The 18,273-nt window shown below is 51.2% G+C and overlaps 1 protein-coding gene across 1 annotated transcript in view; it reads left to right on the forward strand.

The window, feature by feature from the left end:
- PGF (placental growth factor) overlaps positions 1-18,273 on the forward strand; it is a 148,387-nt gene that overhangs the window by 101,009 nt on the left and 29,105 nt on the right. Inside the window, exons 5-6 of the mRNA XM_069638065.1 lie at positions 4,064-4,093; positions 4,206-4,270. Of these exons, the coding sequence (XP_069494166.1) occupies positions 4,064-4,093; positions 4,206-4,270 (95 nt within the window). The remainder of the gene's footprint in view (positions 1-4,063; positions 4,094-4,205; positions 4,271-18,273) is intronic.

Below are 18,273 nucleotides of genomic sequence, written 5' to 3' on the forward strand. Positions count from 1 at the left end.
TGGCAGGCACAGCTGGAGGAAGCTGACACTTCTGGGGTCCTGTAGTGCTGGCAGGATTATCGAGGGGAAGCTCACGCTGCTGGGGTCCTATAGCGCTGGCAGGCACATCTGGAGGAAGCTCACACTGCTGGGGTCCTGTAGTGCTGGCAGGATTACAAGGGGAAGCTCACACGGCTGGCGTCCTGTAGTGCTGGCGGGATTAGCGAGAGGAAGCTCACACTGCTGGGGTCCTGTAGTGCTGGCAGGTTTAGCGAGAGGAAGCTCACACGGCCGGTGTCCTGTAGTGCTGGCAGGATTAGTGAGAGGAAGCTCACACTGCTGGCATCCTGTAGTGCTGGCAGGATTAGCGATAGGAAGCTCACATGGCTGGCATCCTGTAGTGCTGGCAGGATTAGCGAGGGGAAGCTCACACGACTGGCATCCTGTAGTGCTGGCAGGATTAGCGAGGCAAAGCTCACACTGCTGGGGTCATGTAGTGCTGGCAGGCACAGCTGGAGGAAGCTCACACGGCTGGCGTCCTGTAGTGCTGGCAGGATTAGTGAGAGGAAGCTCACACTGCTGGGGTCTTGTAATGCTGGCAGGATTAGTGAGGGGAAGCTCACACTGCTGGGGTCCTATAGTGCTGGCAGGCACAGCTGGAGGAAGCTCACACGGCTGGCGTCCTGTAGTGCTGGCGGGATTAGCGAGGGGAAGCTCACACTGCTGGCGTCCTATAGTGCTGGCAGGCACAGCTAGAGGAAGCTCATATGGCTGGCGTCCTGTAGTGCTGGCAGGATTAGCGAGGGGAAGCTCACGCTGCTGTGGTGCTGTAGCGCTGGCAGGCACATCTGGAGGAAGCTCACACGCCTGGCGTCCTGTAGTGCTGGCTGGATTAGCGAGAGGAAGCTCACACTGCTGGGGTCCTGTAGTGCTGGCAGGCACAGCTGGAGGAAGCTGACACTGCTGGGGTCCTGTAGTGCTGGCAGGATTACAAGGGGAAGCTCACACGGCTGGCGTCCTGTAGTGCTGGCGGGATTAGCGAGAGGAAGCTCACACTGCTGGGGTCCTGTAGTGCTGGCAGGTTTAGCGAGAGGAAGCTCACACGGCCGGTGTCCTGTAGTGCTGGCAGGATTAGTGAGAGGAAGCTCACACTGCTGGCATCCTGTAGTGCTGGCAGGATTAGCGATAGGAAGCTCACATGGCTGGCATCCTGTAGTGCTGGCAGGATTAGCGAGGGGAAGCTCACACGACTGGCGTCCTGTAGTGCTGGCAGGATTAGCGAGGCAAAGCTCACACTGCTGGGGTCATGTAGTGCTGGCAGGCACAGCTGGAGGAAGCTCACACGGCTGGCGTCCTGTAGTGCTGGCAGGATTAGTGAGAGGAAGCTCACACTGCTGGGGTCTTGTAATGCTGGCAGGATTAGTGAGGGGAAGCTCACACTGCTGGGGTCCTATAGTGCTGGCAGGCACAGCTGGAGGAAGCTCACACGGCTGGCGTCCTGTAGTGCTGGCGGGATTAGCGAGGGGAAGCTCACACTGCTGGCGTCCTATAGTGCTGGCAGGCACAGCTAGAGGAAGCTCATATGTCTGGCGTCCTGTAGTGCTGGCAGGATTAGCGAGGGGAAGCTCACGCTGCTGTGGTGCTGTAGCGCTGGCAGGCACAGCTGGAGGAAGCTCACACGCCTGGCGTCCTGTAGTGCTGGCTGGATTAGCGAGAGGAAGCTCACACTGCTGGGGTCCTGTAGTGCTGGCAGGCACAGCTGGAGGAAGCTGACACTGCTGGCGTCCTGTAGTGCTGGCAGGATTAGCGAGGGGAAGCTCACACTGCTGGTGTCCTGTAGCGCTGGCAGGCACAGCTGGAGGAAGCTCACACAGCTGGCGTCCTGTAGTGCTGGCAGGATTAGCGAGGGGAAGCTCACACTGCTGGGGTCCTGTAGCGCTGGCAGGCACAGCTGGAGGAAGCTGACACTGCTGGGGTACTGTAGCATTGTCAGGATTAGCGAGGGGAAGCTCACACTGCTGCGGTTCTATAGCGCTGGCAGGCACAGCTGGAGGAAGCTCACACAGCTGGGTTCCTGTAGTGCTGGCAGTTTTAGCGAGTAGAAGCTCACACTACTGGGGTTCTATAGCAGTGGCAGGCACAGCTGGAGGAAGCTGACACTGCTGTGGTCCTGTAGTGCTGGCAGGATTACGAGGGGAAGCTCACACTGCTGGGGTCCTGTAGTGCTGTCAGGATTAGCGATAGGAAGCTCACACTGCTGGGGTTCTATAGCGCTGGCAGGCACAGATGGAGGAAGGTGACACTGCTGGAGTCCTGTGGCGTTGGCAGGATTAGCGGGGGGAAGCTCACACCGCTGGGGTCCAGAAGTCCTGGCAGGGCTCTTCTTGGAGAATGCTGAGATCCTATAGAACTGACAGGCTGGAGCTCACACTGCTGGGGACATATACGATGGTGGGGGTGGGGGAGTGATCCCTAGTTGATTAATTGACAAGCACATTGGTCTTGACAAGATCATTGGCCGAGGTGACAACCAAGAAATGACGCAGAGAAGTTTCGGCAGTTTTTAGTCAAATACCTTCATCAGAACCAGAAGTTGGACCCTCCACACTACGTGGGTGCTGTAGCGCTGGCAGTGCACTGCAGAGAAAGCTTACAGTGCCAGGGTACTAGGGTGCTGGCAGGGCACTGCAGGGGCACCCCCACGCTGCGCGGGTGCTACCCTGCTGGGCTCCTGTAGCACTGAAATGGCCCTGCGGGGCAAAGGTCACACTGCAGGAGGCATAGCGCGTTCCAAGCAGTGATCTCAGTATTCTGCAATACTGGAGTCGCGCAGCACAGGCCAGGGCCGTCATCCATACTCGCGATCTCTCCAGTCCCCTCCCTTCTCCCAGTCTCGTTGCCCCTCGTGTAGTGCCACCTTCGCCTGCGACGCTAGGCTTTTGTTATGGCTGGATGGGGATATGGGCCAATCAGCGGATAAGAAGGGTTATCCACTGGTAGATTTGGCGATCAATGCCTAGAGGTGCAGATCAATCAGTTAATGGGACCTTGGATAATCATTAGAGTTTCCAATCAATGGACAGATGGGATGGGTATGTCGATGGATCGAACATTGAATGCATTGATGGGTCAGTCAACGGACCAATCATTTGGTCAATGGGACAAAGCATGGATACTCGGATCAATAAGTAGGACTATGTATGGGTTGATGGGACGCACAGTTGGATGAATGAGTAATCAGTGGATATATCAGTCAAGCAATGAGTAGGCAAGGCAATGGCAAGGCAATGGCAAGGCAAGGCAATGGCAAGGCAAGGCAATGGCAAGGCAAGGCAATGGGTGCTTATAAAGGACACTCGGTGTATAGGGGGCTGATGGACAAGGGCGCGGATAGCTGGATAATTCATTGGTTCATAAGTCACTCAAGGGAGCAATAGGCGATTGGGGAGATCCTTTGAGTATTAGCTAATTATGGGATAGAGGTATGGCTCAATGGGGGATTGAATGTGTGATTGAGGAATTACTAGAAGGGGTAGTCACCTGATGCATGGGCGCATCAATGGGCCAGGACAGATGGGTGACTGAATCAATGCAGGGATTGGACTGTTGATGGCTGGGTGGGTGCATGGAATAATTAGATAGCCCCTCCCCCCTCTACCCCTGAAGCCCCCCACCCAGCCCCTCTCATTTATAATTGTTATAACTAACCTACAATTAGTCATTTTTATACATTGAAATTCTTACCTGCAATTCGACATTTTTTACAAATGTAATTTTAAAAAATTGATATTTGTATTTGTTCTTTTTTTTAATTCCATGTTTTTATGGATGAACATATGACTGAATACCTGGGCGGATAGGGGGCGAGGGGGGGAGTTTCTCTGTGTATTACTGAGGCAACTAGTGGAGGCTAGTGGATACATGGATGGATGAGGAAGGGGTTACAATAAGTGGGGTAAAAGATGCATGAAAGGAGCCCTAAAGAGAAGCATTGAAGAATGGGTGTGTGGTCCACAGAGCGAGGAGCTATGGCGCTATGGAGCGAGGAGCTATGTTCACCGTTTGTTGTGCCATTGCTTTTCAGGCCCCGTGTGAAGCGGTTGAGACCAGGCAGGTAAGTGGCGTCATTTCCTGAATTCTTATGTATTTCCTGGCTGAGGTACTGAGGTAGGCTCCAGGCAGCATGCGCTGACACTGGTGTTCTCTTTTCTTCTTTACTCGTGAAGGCAGAGGCTGAAGCCCAGAGAAGGAGCTAAGAAGCGTGAAGAGCCCAGAGGCAAGAGTGTGGCACGTGAGTATGGGGCGGAAAGTGGCTGCCAACATCAGGATGCGTGGGGGGGGGAGATGTGGACAGTCTGGGGCCAGGGGCGTGGAAGGGATGTAGGAGGGAATGGGACATTTGTGGGAATATAACATCCAGCTCTCTCTACCTCTCCAAAGGGAGTTTTTAATAGTCCACGGCAGTCCTTATTCTACCAGCTGCTCAAATCTCCAGGATATTCACCCGGGTGGCCATGGGGCAGCCGTTTAGAGCGCGCAGTCGTGGGAGAACAAAGGGGTTTTATTTGCATAAATTCCCACACATCGTTAGCAGGGTTCATGGCAACCGAAGGGCCCACACTTTATGCAGCCCAAACACTCAGGCATTTATAAGAAAGGGGCAGCAACTCAAAAAGGTTACTACCCCGTTATTGACCCCCAAATGTTACCAAGTTAGTGGTTGGACAGCAGCCAGTTCCAAATAATAGTAAGGGACAAGAGCCTGGATGGTATTTGCATTAGTTCGTAGGCTGCATCCCACATACTATACATACCATCACCTATGATTCTCTATGAATTCCCTGCACGGAGACCCTGCACAGGCCTGTGGGGAGGCCCAGACTAGAGACCATGGCAAGTCCATGTGAAGGACCAGTAGAGAGGCCTTGCACAGTTCTCCAGGAAGGCCCAGAATAGTGACCCTGCACAGGCCTCTGGGGAGGCCCAGACTAGAGACCATGGCAAGTCCATGTGAAGGACCAGTAGAGAGGCCTTGCACAGTTCTCCAGGAAGGCCCAGAATGGAGACTGCGCAAGCCTCTGTGGAGGCCCAGAATAGTGACCTTGCACAAGCCTCTGTGGAGGCCCAGACTAAAGACCATGACAAGTCCATGTGAAGAACCAGTAGAGAGACCTTGCACAGTTCTCCAGGAAGGCCCAGAATGGAGACTGCGCAAGCCTCTGTGGAGGCCCAGAATAGTGACCTTGCACAAGCCTCTGTGGAGGCCTAGACTAGAGACCATGACAAGTCCATGTGAAGAACCAGTAGAGAGGCCTTGCACAGTTCTCCAGGAAGGCCCAGAATGGAGACTGCGCAAGCCTCTGTGGAGGCCCAGAATAGTGACCTTGCACAGGCTTCTGCGGAGGCCCAGAATAGTGACCTTGCAAAGGCTTCTGTGGAGGCCCAGAATATTGACCTTGCACAGGCGTCTGGGGAGGCCCCGACTAGAGACCATGGCAAGTCCATGTGAAGGACCAGTAGAGAGGCCTTGCACAGTTCTCCAGGAAGGCCCAGAATGGAGAATGCGCAAGAGCTTCTGTGAAGGCCCAGAATAGTGACCTTGCACAGGCCTCTGTGGAGGCCCAGACTAGAGACCATGGCAAGTCCATGTGAAGGACCAGTAGAGAGGCCTTGCACAGTTCTCCAGGAAGGCCCAGAATGGAGACTGCGCAAGCCTCTGTGGAGGCCCAGAATAGTGACCTTGCACAGGCCTCTGTGGAGGCCCAGACTAGAGACCATGGCAGGTCCATGTGAAGGACCTGTAAAGAGGTCGTGCACAGTTCTCCAGGAAGGCCCAGAATGGAGACTGCGCAAGAGCTTCTGTGAAGGCCCAGAATAGTGACCTTGCACAGGCCTCTGTGGAGGCCCAGAATAGTGACCTTGCACAGGCCTCTGTGGAGGCCCAGACTAGAGACCATGGCAAGTCCATGTGAAGGACCAGTAGAGAGGCCTTGCACAGTTCTCCAGGAAGACCCAGAATGGAGGCCTCGCAAATGCTTCTGAGAAGGCCCAGAATAGTGACCTTGCACAGGCCTCTGTGGAGGCCCAGACTAGAGACCATGGCAGGTCCATGTGAAGGACCTGTAAAGAGGTCGTGCACAGTTCTCCAGGAAGGCCCAGAATGGAGACTGCGCAAGAGCTTCTGTGAAGGCCCAGAATAGTGACCTTGCACAGGCCTCTGTGGAGGCCCAGAATAGTGACCTTGCACAGGCCTCTGTGGAGGCCCAGACTAGAGACCATGGCAAGTCCATGTGAAGGACCAGTAGAGAGGCCTTGCACAGTTCTCCAGGAAGGCTCAGAATGGAGACTGCACAAGCCTCTGTGGAGGCCCAGAATAGTGACCTTGCACAGGCTTCTGCGGAGGCCCAGAATAGTGACCTTGCACAGGCTTCTGCGGAGGCCCAGAAAAGTGACCTTGCACAGGCTTCTGTGGAGGCCCAGAATAGTGACCTTGCACAGGCTTCTGCGGAGGCCCAGAATAGTGACCTTGCACAGGCTTCTGTGGAGGCCCAGAATAGTGACCTTGCACAGGCTTCTGCGGTGGCCCAGAATAGTGACCTTGCACAGGCCTCTGTGGAGGCCCAGAATAGTGACCTTGCACAGGCCTCTGTGGAAGCCCAGAATAGTGACCTTGCACAGGCCTCTGTCGAGGCCCAGACTAGAGACCATGGCAGGTCCATGTGAAGGACCAGTAAAGAGGTCGTGCACAGTTCTCCAGGAAGGTCCAGAATGGAGACTGCGCAAGAGCTTCTGTGAAGGCCCAGAATAGTGACCTTGCACAGGCCTCTGCGGAGGCCCAGTTGACCTTGCACAGGCCTCTGCGGAGGCCCAGAATAGTGACCTTGCACAGGCTTCTGCGGAGGCCCAGAATAGTGACCTTGCACAGTTCTCCAGGAAGGCCCAGAATATTGACCTTGCACAGGCCACTGCAGAGGCACAGACCATGGCAAGTCCATGTGAAGGACCAGTAAAGAGGCCTTGCACAGTTCTCCAGGAAGGCCCAGAATAGTGACCCTGCACAGGCCTCTGGGGAGGCCCAGACTAGAGACCATGGCAAGTCCATGTGAAGGACCAGTAAAGAGGCCTTGCACAGTTCTCCAGGGAGGCCCAGAATGGTGACCTCACAAAGGCTACTGTGAAGGCCCAGAATAGAGACCTCTCCGTGGCTTTTGTGAAGGTTGAGCATGGAGACCTACCTAATATGGCCAGAGCTGGGGCTCAGAATAGTGACCCTGGAAAGCCTCTGTAAAAATCCGGAACTGACACCTTAAATAGGCCCCTGTACAGGACCAGCATGGAGACCCCCCTCAGTCCTTTCTGAAAGCCCAGACTAGAGACTTTGCACAGGCCTCTGTGAAGATCTATCATGGAAACCTAGCAGATAAGGCCCAAATTGAGACCTCTCACAAGCCTCTGTGAAGGCCCAGAAGAGAGACCTTGAACAGGCTTTTTTGTAGGCCCAGAATGGAAGTCTCGAACAGGCTCTGTCTATGCCCAGTCTGGCGACCTTGCACAGGCCTTTGTGAATTCCTAGCAAGGCGACCTCAACGGGTCACTGGTATGGCCTAGCACGGAGACCTTGCACAAGCCTCTGTGGGGACCAGCATGGAGACGTTGTACAGGCCACTGCAAAGTCACAGCATATAGACCTCACCCAAGGCTCTGCGAGTGCCCAGAATAGAGACCTTGCACAGGCATCTGTAAAAGCCCAGAATGGAGACCTCATGCAGGCCTGTCTATGAAGGGGCGTTTTGAGACCACGCACAAAATACATTTTTATAGGTCCAGCATTATTTCTTAACACATACAGCTTTTTAACAGTGGCCAAGAATGCCACCCTAGCACAAAATACTTCTGTAGAGTCCCGGCGTAGAAAGCTAGCCCTGACGGCCTCTGTTGATCTCCATCATGGAGGTCTACTCCAGAAGGCTTCAGCAGAGGCTCAGCATAGGTACCAATGGAGAAGGCCCATGGTGGCACAGTATGGAGGCCAAGCTAACCTCTGCGGCGGTCAAGTGGCGAAACCTTGTAGAGAAGACTGCAGCAGAGCATACACATAGATACCAACAGTAATGGCCCATGGCCGCCCTCTTCATCCCATCCAAGGCAAGCTGGCATCGACTCTGGGAATGAGGTGAGTGTAACTGTACAGGTGTGGTGTAGGGAGGATAGCTCAGCGGCAGCGTGCGCGTCTTGGAAGCAAGACGACACGAAGCAACAACAGGTTCGATCCCCGGGTCCGCGCTTAGAAACCTCTGGGTGTTTAAGCGCGTTATAAATACGTAACTAAGACAAAAAAAAAATACGCAACTAAGAAAAACAAACAATTCCTGTAACAGCGCCTCGATGCCTGCGGGCTGTGTGAGCGCTTTATAAATGTAAATAAAATAGGGGGAGCGTCAGACCGGCATTATCCATTCACGCCCATTGGTAAGTGCCACCACTACAAAAGTCCACCAAACTGCCTGTCTAAATTGTATCTCCTGCCAGTTTAAAGAAAATACTTCCAGGTTGCTCGCTCACACCTCGTTCGGCTCTCTGGTGCTGCTGCTGCTGCACTCACCAGAAAGGATTAAAGAAAGGGACGGGGTATGTTACACACATGTTTTCTGTGCCTGTGCTGAGACATCTAAGAATCTTGACATTTTGCAGGGGTTTGTGCTGCTGTGGCAGCCATCTTTGAGTGTCTTAAGGAATATTCAAGCATTACGTTGTATGAGCAGTACTGAAGGACTCTTCCTCATGAATTAAATGGAAGCCATCTATGAAAAGGAAAACACACATGTTCCTATCAAGGTTGTGTCATCTCACCAGTTATAAAAGCAATTTTTGAGAATTTCACTACAATAAGAAAATAGGACTCAAGGCAAGGACCAGCAGCGACTTCAAGGCCACAAATGGTGACCTACGGTGCACATGGAGGTGACAGTGGCCGTCCCAAAGATGCTCTTCAGGCCACTGTGCAATGTAATATTTCTAATTACGCAGCCTGGATCCAAATTCAGTTCCTGTATGAAAGTAAAAGAGGTCTGCGTCAGCACAGAGTTGATCCAGCCGCGAGTGACATCATTTTGAACTGCCTGACGAGATAAATGCTATGTCTGAAAATCTAAATGACAGCTGAAGTCCATGGTTTATGCTGCTCAAAGGTGCTGTAGGAAAGATATGCATTTATCAAAAATGTTCCCAATAATGCGGAAACTTTGCCGAACCTCATCACCAGGCCAGCGGAGCCCTTAAAAGACTTCTTGCCTGATACTTAGAGGTAGAGGTGTTGAACTCAAAAGTCGCTGAAGGCAGCACAGAGCCACCCTTTGGAAGAAAACTGCTACACAAGCTGAGTGGCTTGAATGGCATTTTAACTATGCTGTAAGCGTATTGTATAACTGACATGCAAGTGAAAGTCATGGACCACTCATAGCCAAGGAGGAAAAGCCCTGTAAAACAATACAGGGCCATAAAGTCACTAAACCCAAGAGCAAACTCTTGGCAGACATGCTACCAATGCGGAAACCGTACCCCAGTGATGTTCCAGGTCTGGGACAGACACATTGGCAAGGAAGTGGGAAAAATCATTTCCTGATGATCTGTGATTCGTTGAGGGTAAATTAAAGGCACGGAGCGGGCACAGGATGTGGGAGTCAATCTTGCTCCAATGCAGAGAAGCAATACCAGGTCATGGAGACAAGGCCAATTATGTTGGTGTTCTACCTGAGGAAGAAAGCCAATCAAGAATGACATCAACGGGCATTCATTCAACTGATTATATCCTTATGGGAGGAAAAAGCATTCCCAGGCACAAGAAGCCAACCGTGAGTCGAATGCCCTGCCTCCACATCACTATTCGCTGTGTCCCGTCAAGCACTCAGCAGATTCATCGCTACAGATCAGATATCCAAATATTTAGCCAAAAGAATTTCAAAGCGGACTTGAGAGCATGCAGCCACGTTTCACAAATGTATGCTCATCGCTGAAGTAGACACTGAAGTAGACATTCTATGTCACTTTCGCTTTAAGCCTGCCACACAGTGGACTTCCTCCACCCTATACCTCAGGAAGGACCTGAAGACCCTACATCTCTCTCATCACTCGGCTCAACCCTACGTCTCCCTCTCTGGAATGGACCTTCTTTCATCACTTCCTCGCCCTGTTATCCAATCCGGCTACCTCATGCTACCTCGCATCCTACCCATAACTCCTTGGGTGCGTCCAGTGTGCACAGAGCTCAGTTGCTTCCAAACTTGGTTTGCGCTTTAGAAATCCTATGCATACTGTGGTGGGGACGGAAGAAGGAGTCGGACATTCGGAAAAGGTGATTAAGGTTTTTTATGAAATTATAAGCAGATGGCCTACCTTTCCTTATCACTAAATGGAATACCCTACCTATCTAAAAAAATCTAAAGGTGCGTGTACGTTGTCAAAAGTCAAAAGAATATCGGCCTCATCACAAGTTTGGCGGTAACCCTTAAATGTGGCGGTAACGCTATTACCGCTGCAGTTAAGGGTCTGCCAAATCACGGGGCTTGGTTACATTTACCCCCAGCTCTGAGTTGGGGGTAAATCTGCTGGGAATTTGCCAATTTTTGCCACAAATACAGTGCAGTAATACCCAATGGGGAATTCCAAAATGTGGCCAATGGGGAATGGGGAATTACCGTTCTGCCAAACCCCTGATCCGGCACTAATAGTGCCAGGGCGTTTGGCAGTAATGCTATTAGCCCTGGTGGTATCCAGGCGGTAACACCGCCGGGATACCGCCCAACTCGTGATGAGGCTCTATGTGTCCTCTGTCCAAACTACCCTATCTGGCCCTGCCACTAATGTTAATTTATTTGTATTTATTTATTCTGTTACAGTTTAAAACAGAAAAAAAACGTATCCCACAAGATATCACATTTTAAACTAACAATACAAACACACAATTAGAACAAATTCATCTAAAAAACTGTTCAATTAATCAATTCATCAATTCATTACTGTTAAAACAATAATCCAAAACATTACAACACAGCACATAATTCCTAATTCATCATACAGTTTAAAATATGAGTCAATACAAAGCTCAGGATATGTGTAATTAGAGGATATTCATAATTAAAATCAGTATTTTTCCAATCATTTTAATTAGTAGGCCAATTGATCAGGAAAGATCATTTCTAAAAATCTCATAGCTTCTGTCATCAACGACACTGGTGGATCGCCAAGCAAAGTGTGCCAAATTTCATCGGCCCCTTCAAGTCTTGTAACAGACAGAAACCTTCCTGTAGTGTTGTCACGCCAAGCAGTATGTTTGAAACATACCGTTACCAAGTGCTATAGGGTTTCAGTTTCCCTATGACAAAGCCGACATAACCTCTCACATCTGGGAATATGTTCTCTAGCACCTATTGCCTCACATGTGGCAAATACATTTAACTTCAAATACTGCCAAGCACGCTTACATTTTTCGAGGGATATTTTTGCAATGTAGCATTCATTACCCCTCTAGATCTTATGTCGAAATTAAAGTGCTCAAACACCCTGTATGTTGACAACAACCTCCTATTCTCAGTCCAATCCAAATGCAACAGGCACTTCCTGGCTGCATTAGGTCTACACAAAAAAGCATTTCTTCAGAAATACCTCCCCCTGCCATAATCATAGTACACTTTTTAGCCCAATTAGAGAGAGGTTTACAAGCATCTGACAACAGTAAACACTGCAACTCCACAAAGAATCACCTGGCAGAGCAAGTAAGCTTCTATATAATTAAAGGCTTCTCCATTCGATCATGGCTTGGATTGATAAAATGCCTAATATATGTTATGTTATGTTATTTTGCATTTATATAGCGCCTTATATACCATTGGTATGGTCTGAAGGCGCTGGTAGGTTGAACGCCCTTGGGAACTGAAGTTCGGGTCAATAGAGAGAGTAGAGAGAGTTCAAAGGTGCGTGTGCGCACCAGGTATTTGTGCAGCTGGTACGGAATTCGTGTGATAGCTGTAGGTGTGGTGGTTGAGAGATCAGGAGTATGTGTTCGCTCTGGCAGGATTTATCCAGACCGAGTGTGGCTGCGTTAGGCCTGAGGAGAACACCTGGCTGGGCGGTGTGAAACCAGCAGTGTTTACTTAGAGTGATGGGGAGTGAGCGGTAGATGTTGATATGAGAACAGTTATATCGAATGGTGTCATAGTATCTCTGTGTTCTAGTTGAGTGGTGGTGTAAAGAAGAGAGTAAGCGTGGGGTGTGGTATGATATATGCCCTTTCAAATGTTCCCTGCATTCCAAAGCATATTATGTACGTCACGCAATTCTATGCAATCAGGTCCGTTCTACGCATTTTTATTCATTTCATGCGTTCTGGATTGCCCTACAGACTCCTGTCTGCTCGACACACTCACGCACTCTAGTCCGTCTTTCGTGCTCTAGTCAATCCCTCATTCTCCAGTGTGTCCCACGCATGCTCTCATGTATTCCATATGCATGCACTCCTGTCTTCCCCCCGCATGCACTCCAGTCTACCCCCCGCATGTACTCCTGTCTGCCTACGCACTCATCCGCTCTGTATACTCGTCCGCTCTGTAAACTCATCCGTTCTGTACGCTCATCTGCACTGTATGCTTATCTGTTCTATACGCTCATCCGCTCTACACACTCATCCGGTCCACATACTCATCTGCTCAACATACTGCTCGTCCGCTCTACGTACTACTCAACCGCTCTACGTACTACTCATCCGCTCTATGTACTACACATCCGCTCTACGTACTCATCCGTTCAACACACTCATCCGCTCTACGTACTCACCCGCTCCACATATTTATCGGCAACACCCACTCATCAGCTCCACACACTCATCCTTTCCGTACATTCATCCGCTCCACACATTCGTCCGCTCTACGTACTTGTCCGCTCTACGTACTCATCCGTTCCACACACTCATCACCTCTACGTATTTATCCGCTCCACACAGTCATCAGCACCACACACTCGTCCCCTCTACGTACTCGTGCGCTCTACGTACTTGTCCGCTCTACGTACTCGTCCGTTCCACACACTCAGCCGCTTTACGTATTTATCCGCTCCACATACTTATCTGCTCCACATATTCATCCGCTCTCTACATTCATCCGCTCTCGACATTCATCCGCTCCCCACAGTCATCCACTCTCCACTGCCATCCGCTCTCCACACTTATCCACTCCTTATGCTCATCCGCTCTCCATACTCATCCACTCTCCACACTCATTCGTTCCCCCGACTCAGCTGCTCTCCACAACTCGCCTCTCTCCACACTCAGTCACTCTCCACACTCAGTTGCTCTCCACACTCAGTCGCTCTCCACACTCAGCTGCTCCCCACACTCACCCACTCTCCACACTCCACACTTATCCGTTCCCTACACTCATACGCTCCCTATACTCATCTGCTCCCCACGGTCATCCGCTCCCCACAGCCATCCGCTCCCCACAGCCATCCGCTCTTCACTCTTATCCGCTCCCTATGCCCATCCACTCTCTACACTCATCCGCTCCCCCATTCATGCGTTCCCCCCACTCAGCCGCACTCCACACTCAGTCGTTCTCCACACTCAGTTGCTCTCCACACTCAGCTGCTCCCAGCACTCAGCTGCTCCCTACACTCACCCACTCTCCACACTCTACACTTATCCGCTCCCTACGCTCATCCGCTATCCACACTCGTCCACTCTCCACACTCATCTGCTCCCCACACTCATCCGTTCCCTCCACTTAGCCGCTCTCCACACTCAGCCGCTCTCCACACTCAGCCACTCCCCACGCTCACCCACTCTTCATACTCAGTCGCTCCACACACTCATCCACTCTCCGCAGTCATCTGTTCTACACCTTCATCAGCTCTCCGCACTCATGTGCTCCCCACAGTCATCCGTTCCCTACGCTCATCCGCTCTCCACACTCATCCGCTCCCCACACACATCTGCTCTCCACACTCATCTGCTCTCCACACCCATCCGCTCTCTACACCCATCCGCTCTCCACACACATCCGCTCTCCACACTCATCCGCTCTCCACACTCATCCGCACTCCACACTCATCCGCTCTCCACATTCATCCGCTCTCCACACTCATCCGTTCTCCATGCTCATCTGCTCTCCACACTCATCCTCTCTACATGCTCGTTCGCTCTTACATGTTCATCTGGTCTAAGCGTTCATCCAGTCTATACGTTTGTCCGTTCAGTATAGTCATCAGTTCTATGCCCTCCTGCGTTCTATTCGCTACTCTGTATTTACCTACTCATCAACTCTACACGAACTCATCAACTCTACATGCTCGTCCGCTCTACACACCCAACCACTCTACACACTCATTGGCTTTAGTATGTTCATCTGTTCCATCCAATCTCCATACTCATTTGAGCTTTCTAGTCGTCTGTTCTTCCACTCCTGCACTCTTCCACTTAGTGCATTTATCTGGTCTATACGCTCCATCCATTCTAACTATTTCATCTATATCATTCACTACGTTCCCTCCTCATTCATTATGTCCATTTCATCAGTTTAGATCTCCTTACTTTCCCAATTATTTACTCCTATTATCCACTTCACTGTTTTGATCTACATTACTCGTTTAGTTCTATTTGTTTTTCTAGTTTGCATTCAAGTTTATTAGCTGTCAATTTCTCGCTTCAGGTGGTTTGTTGGGACGGTGTTATTGAGATGATGTTAGTTTGGAAAACGGTTGGTTTTAGGGGAAGAGCCAGGTTTTCAGTAGTTTGCGGAAGGGCGTTAAATCCTCAGTTAGGCGGATGTGGGGTGGGAGCGAGTTCCACAGGGTTGGGGCCAGGGCTGAGAATGATGATCCGCCTAACCTGACTGAGTTTGTCTTAGGAATTACTAGGAGGCCGGCTGAGCTTGATCTTAGGGTGCGTGTGGGATGGTAAGGTATTAGCTTGTCTTGAAGATATTGAGGTCCAGTTTTATGCAGTGCTCGATGGGAGAGGCATAAGGTTTTGAAAGCCACCCTACGGGCTACTGGAAACCAGTGCAGTGTCTTAAGGGCTGGGGATACGTGGTCTCTTGGACCGAGCGCAAGTAGCAATTTGGCCGCCGCGTTTTGTGCCCTTTGGAGTTTATTCAGTTGGTAGGCATGGATTCCGATGTATAGGGGGTTTGCGTAGTCCAGTCTTGATATAACGATTGATTGGACTGCGGAGAGTCTGTTGGGAAATGAGAGATATGGGAAGATGCGCCTAAGGGTTTTAAGGTGGTGGTGGCAGGACTTTGAGACATTGTTGACTTGGCGCAAGAGTGTTAGGTCAGAGTCCAGGGTGCATCCAAGATTTTTCACTGTGTTGGAGGGTTTCGGTGAGTTGCCCATGGCGGGTGGCCAGGGAAGTGGGTGCGGAAGAAGATCGGTGTTGCCGCAAACCATGATTTCTGTTTTGGAGGGGTTTAATAAGAGGTGGCTTTGGGTCATCCAGAGTTCTATGTTAAGGAGGCAGGATGCCAGGTCAGGTCGGGAGTTGGGTTTCGAGTTCAGGAATTTTATAATTAGTTGAGTGTCGTCAGCGTAGTTGTAACACAGGATGTTGTGTGACCGAATTATTGGTGGGAGGGTGATCAGGTAGAGATTAAACAGGAGGGCGTATAGACATGCTCCTCGTGGGACTCCCGTGTCGGCTGGTCGGGCTTGGGAGGTGAAGCTGGAGAGTGTCGTTACTTGGTGCCTGTCTTTGAGGAATGAAGCTATCCATTTAAGAGCAGTTCCACGAATTCCTAGGGAGTGGAGGCGGTCTAGGAGGGTTGAGTGATTGATCGTGTCAGAGGCGGCCGATAGGTCGAGAAGGATTAGTGCGGCGCATCCCGCAGAGACTGCTGTCATTTTAAGGTCATCCCAGATCGCGGTTAGGGTGGTTTCGGTTCTGTGACGTGATCTGAAACCTGATTGGGCGGGGTCTAGGAGATTGTTGGCTTCGACAAAGGCATTTAGTTGAGAGTAGGTGGTTCGGTCAATGAGTTTGGCAAGGAACCTGGTGTTTGAGATGGGGCGGTAGTTTTTGGGCTCAAGAGGGTCGAGTGAAGGTTTTTTAATTAGAGGTTTGACGTGCACCATTTTGAATGCGTCAGGAAAGATACCGGAAGAAAGGGAGGCATTTATGATAGATCTTGCGTGTTCTCCTGCGCAGGTGGAAGCAAACATTTCTTTAAGGGTTGTGGCTGGGCAAGGGTCCAGTGGTGATCCAGAAGGTTTGCGGGCAGATAGAAGTTTGAGAAATTATTCTGGTGATATTGGACTAAAGGATTCGAACGTTGGTTGCGTAGAGGTCGCAGCTGATGGGCTGGCCGGTACGGGTGGAGGATTGCATGGTGGCTATAAGAGAGCCAGTTTGGTGGTTAGAGTTTTTGTCCTTTCGATAGCCGTGGTGTAAAAGTGGAGGGAGAGTGAGTCGCACAGTCATTGTGACGGGGTCGGGCGGTTGTGTTACAAGCTGGATTGGTGAATTCGGAGATGATTTTGTGGAGTTCTTTGGTTGGGTTTTGCAGTTTAGGATTCAGGTGTTGTAGTGGGCTTTTTTTGCTTTCCGGATTTCGGCCTTGTACCGGTACAGGTGTCGGGCCAAGGTGGTCCTGCTCTCGTGGGTTTTCTCTTTCTGCCATTTGCGTTCTAGGTATTTGTATTGTCGTTTAGTGGTCTTCAACTCAGGAGTGAACCATTTGGGGAAAAGGCCACAGCGGATTGATGGTTTGCAAGGGGGGGTGAGCCGCATCAGAGATGTGTTGAGCCATGAATCAAATGCCTCAGGGGTTAGTTGGTTGTTGAGACGGCAGGTAGGTGGTGGAGACTGGAGGAGTGCCTCGGCTAGGTCCGGGTTGATTATTAGTTTTTTCCAGCATTTGCGTAGATTCGGAGGTTCAGATACGAGTACGGGAAGGGGGTCGGGTGAGTGGATGGCGAACGAGAGAATGTAGTGATCGGACCAGATGATAGGGGTGGGGGGTTTTAAATTAATCGGGGTGTTGGCGCTAAAGATGGCATCAAGAGTGTGTCCTTTAAAATGAGTCGGGCCGTTTATGTGGGGTTGGAGATTAATTGCATCTAAGCCGTCAACCAGGGCGTGTGTCATAGGGTTGGTGGGGATGTCGAGCCATATGTTGAAGTCTCCAAGAAGGGTGATGTTGGGATGGTTTAGTTGGAGGGTGGCGATAGAATCGCAAAGGTTGTTTGCGAATTGTCTATCGTAGCCAGGGGGCCTGTAGATTATTAGGAAGCTGTGTGAGAGCGACGGGGAGAGGGATAGTTTAACGAGGAGAGATTCGCAGGATGGAATGGAGGGTTGGTTGTCGATGATTGAGGCACGGAGGAGAGATTTGAAGACGAATGCTACCCCCCCTCCTCTGGACGGACGGTTCAGTGGGATGAGGGAGTAGTCAGGGGGAAAGGCTTCATTGGCGATTGGGCCGAAGTCGTCTGAGAACCAGGTTTCAGTGATGAAAACTAGGTCTGGTTTGACAGAGGCGAGGAGGTCAAAGATGCAATGTCTTTTTTTTGCTACAGATCGGGCGTTAAATAGGATACAGTTCACATCGGCAGGCAAGGTTGGTCTCGGTGCTGGAGCAGGATGGGGCGGTGGCGGAGAGAATGGAGGGAGCGGGGTCTGGTGGTTGATGCTGGATGGGAATAGTGGACGAGCAGAAAATTTGGCAGGCTTCGGGCGGGGTTGGGTGGCTGCGTGTCATGGGATGATCGGCTTTGGGTTGGGGGATTTGATGGTGGGGTGTGAGCGGTTAGGAGTTTCCGTTGCAGTTGATGAGAAATCGAGGGAGATGGGTTTCAAGAAGGGGGAAGCTACGGGGGAAGGAGGAGATTGCGGGAGAGAGGTGGTGGGTCAAGACAGGGGAGGCGAGGAGTGCTGAGAGATTGAGGGGGACCAGGGACATTTCCTCTTTAGTTTCTTTGCTGCGATTGGTGTGTGAGAGAGGGTAGGGGGTCAGAGGGGGAGAGGGAAGCAGCTTTGGTTCTTGCTAGGGCTAGGCATGCAGTGTTTAGGGAGGGGAACGAGTGCGGTCGGTGGGGGAAGATGGTAGGGGTATGGGGGCAAGGCGGGGGGTGGGTGATTGCAGGGTGGGGAGTACCAGGTATGATAGTTAGGGCAGCGGGTATGGTTAACGCTCGCGGGTCGGGGTGGGGTTCAGGGGATGAGTGGTTTTAGGGTGAGTGGCTCGCCATCGTGCCCCCCTGGCTTGGTGTTTGGAGAGGGGAAAGGTAGGGAGTGTGTGGGAGGGTGGG

Source organism: Ambystoma mexicanum, chromosome 14 (genome assembly GCF_040938575.1).
Source record: "Ambystoma mexicanum isolate Mex_15411 chromosome 14, UKY_AmexF1_1, whole genome shotgun sequence".
NCBI classification, from domain to species: domain Eukaryota; kingdom Metazoa; phylum Chordata; class Amphibia; order Caudata; family Ambystomatidae; genus Ambystoma; species Ambystoma mexicanum.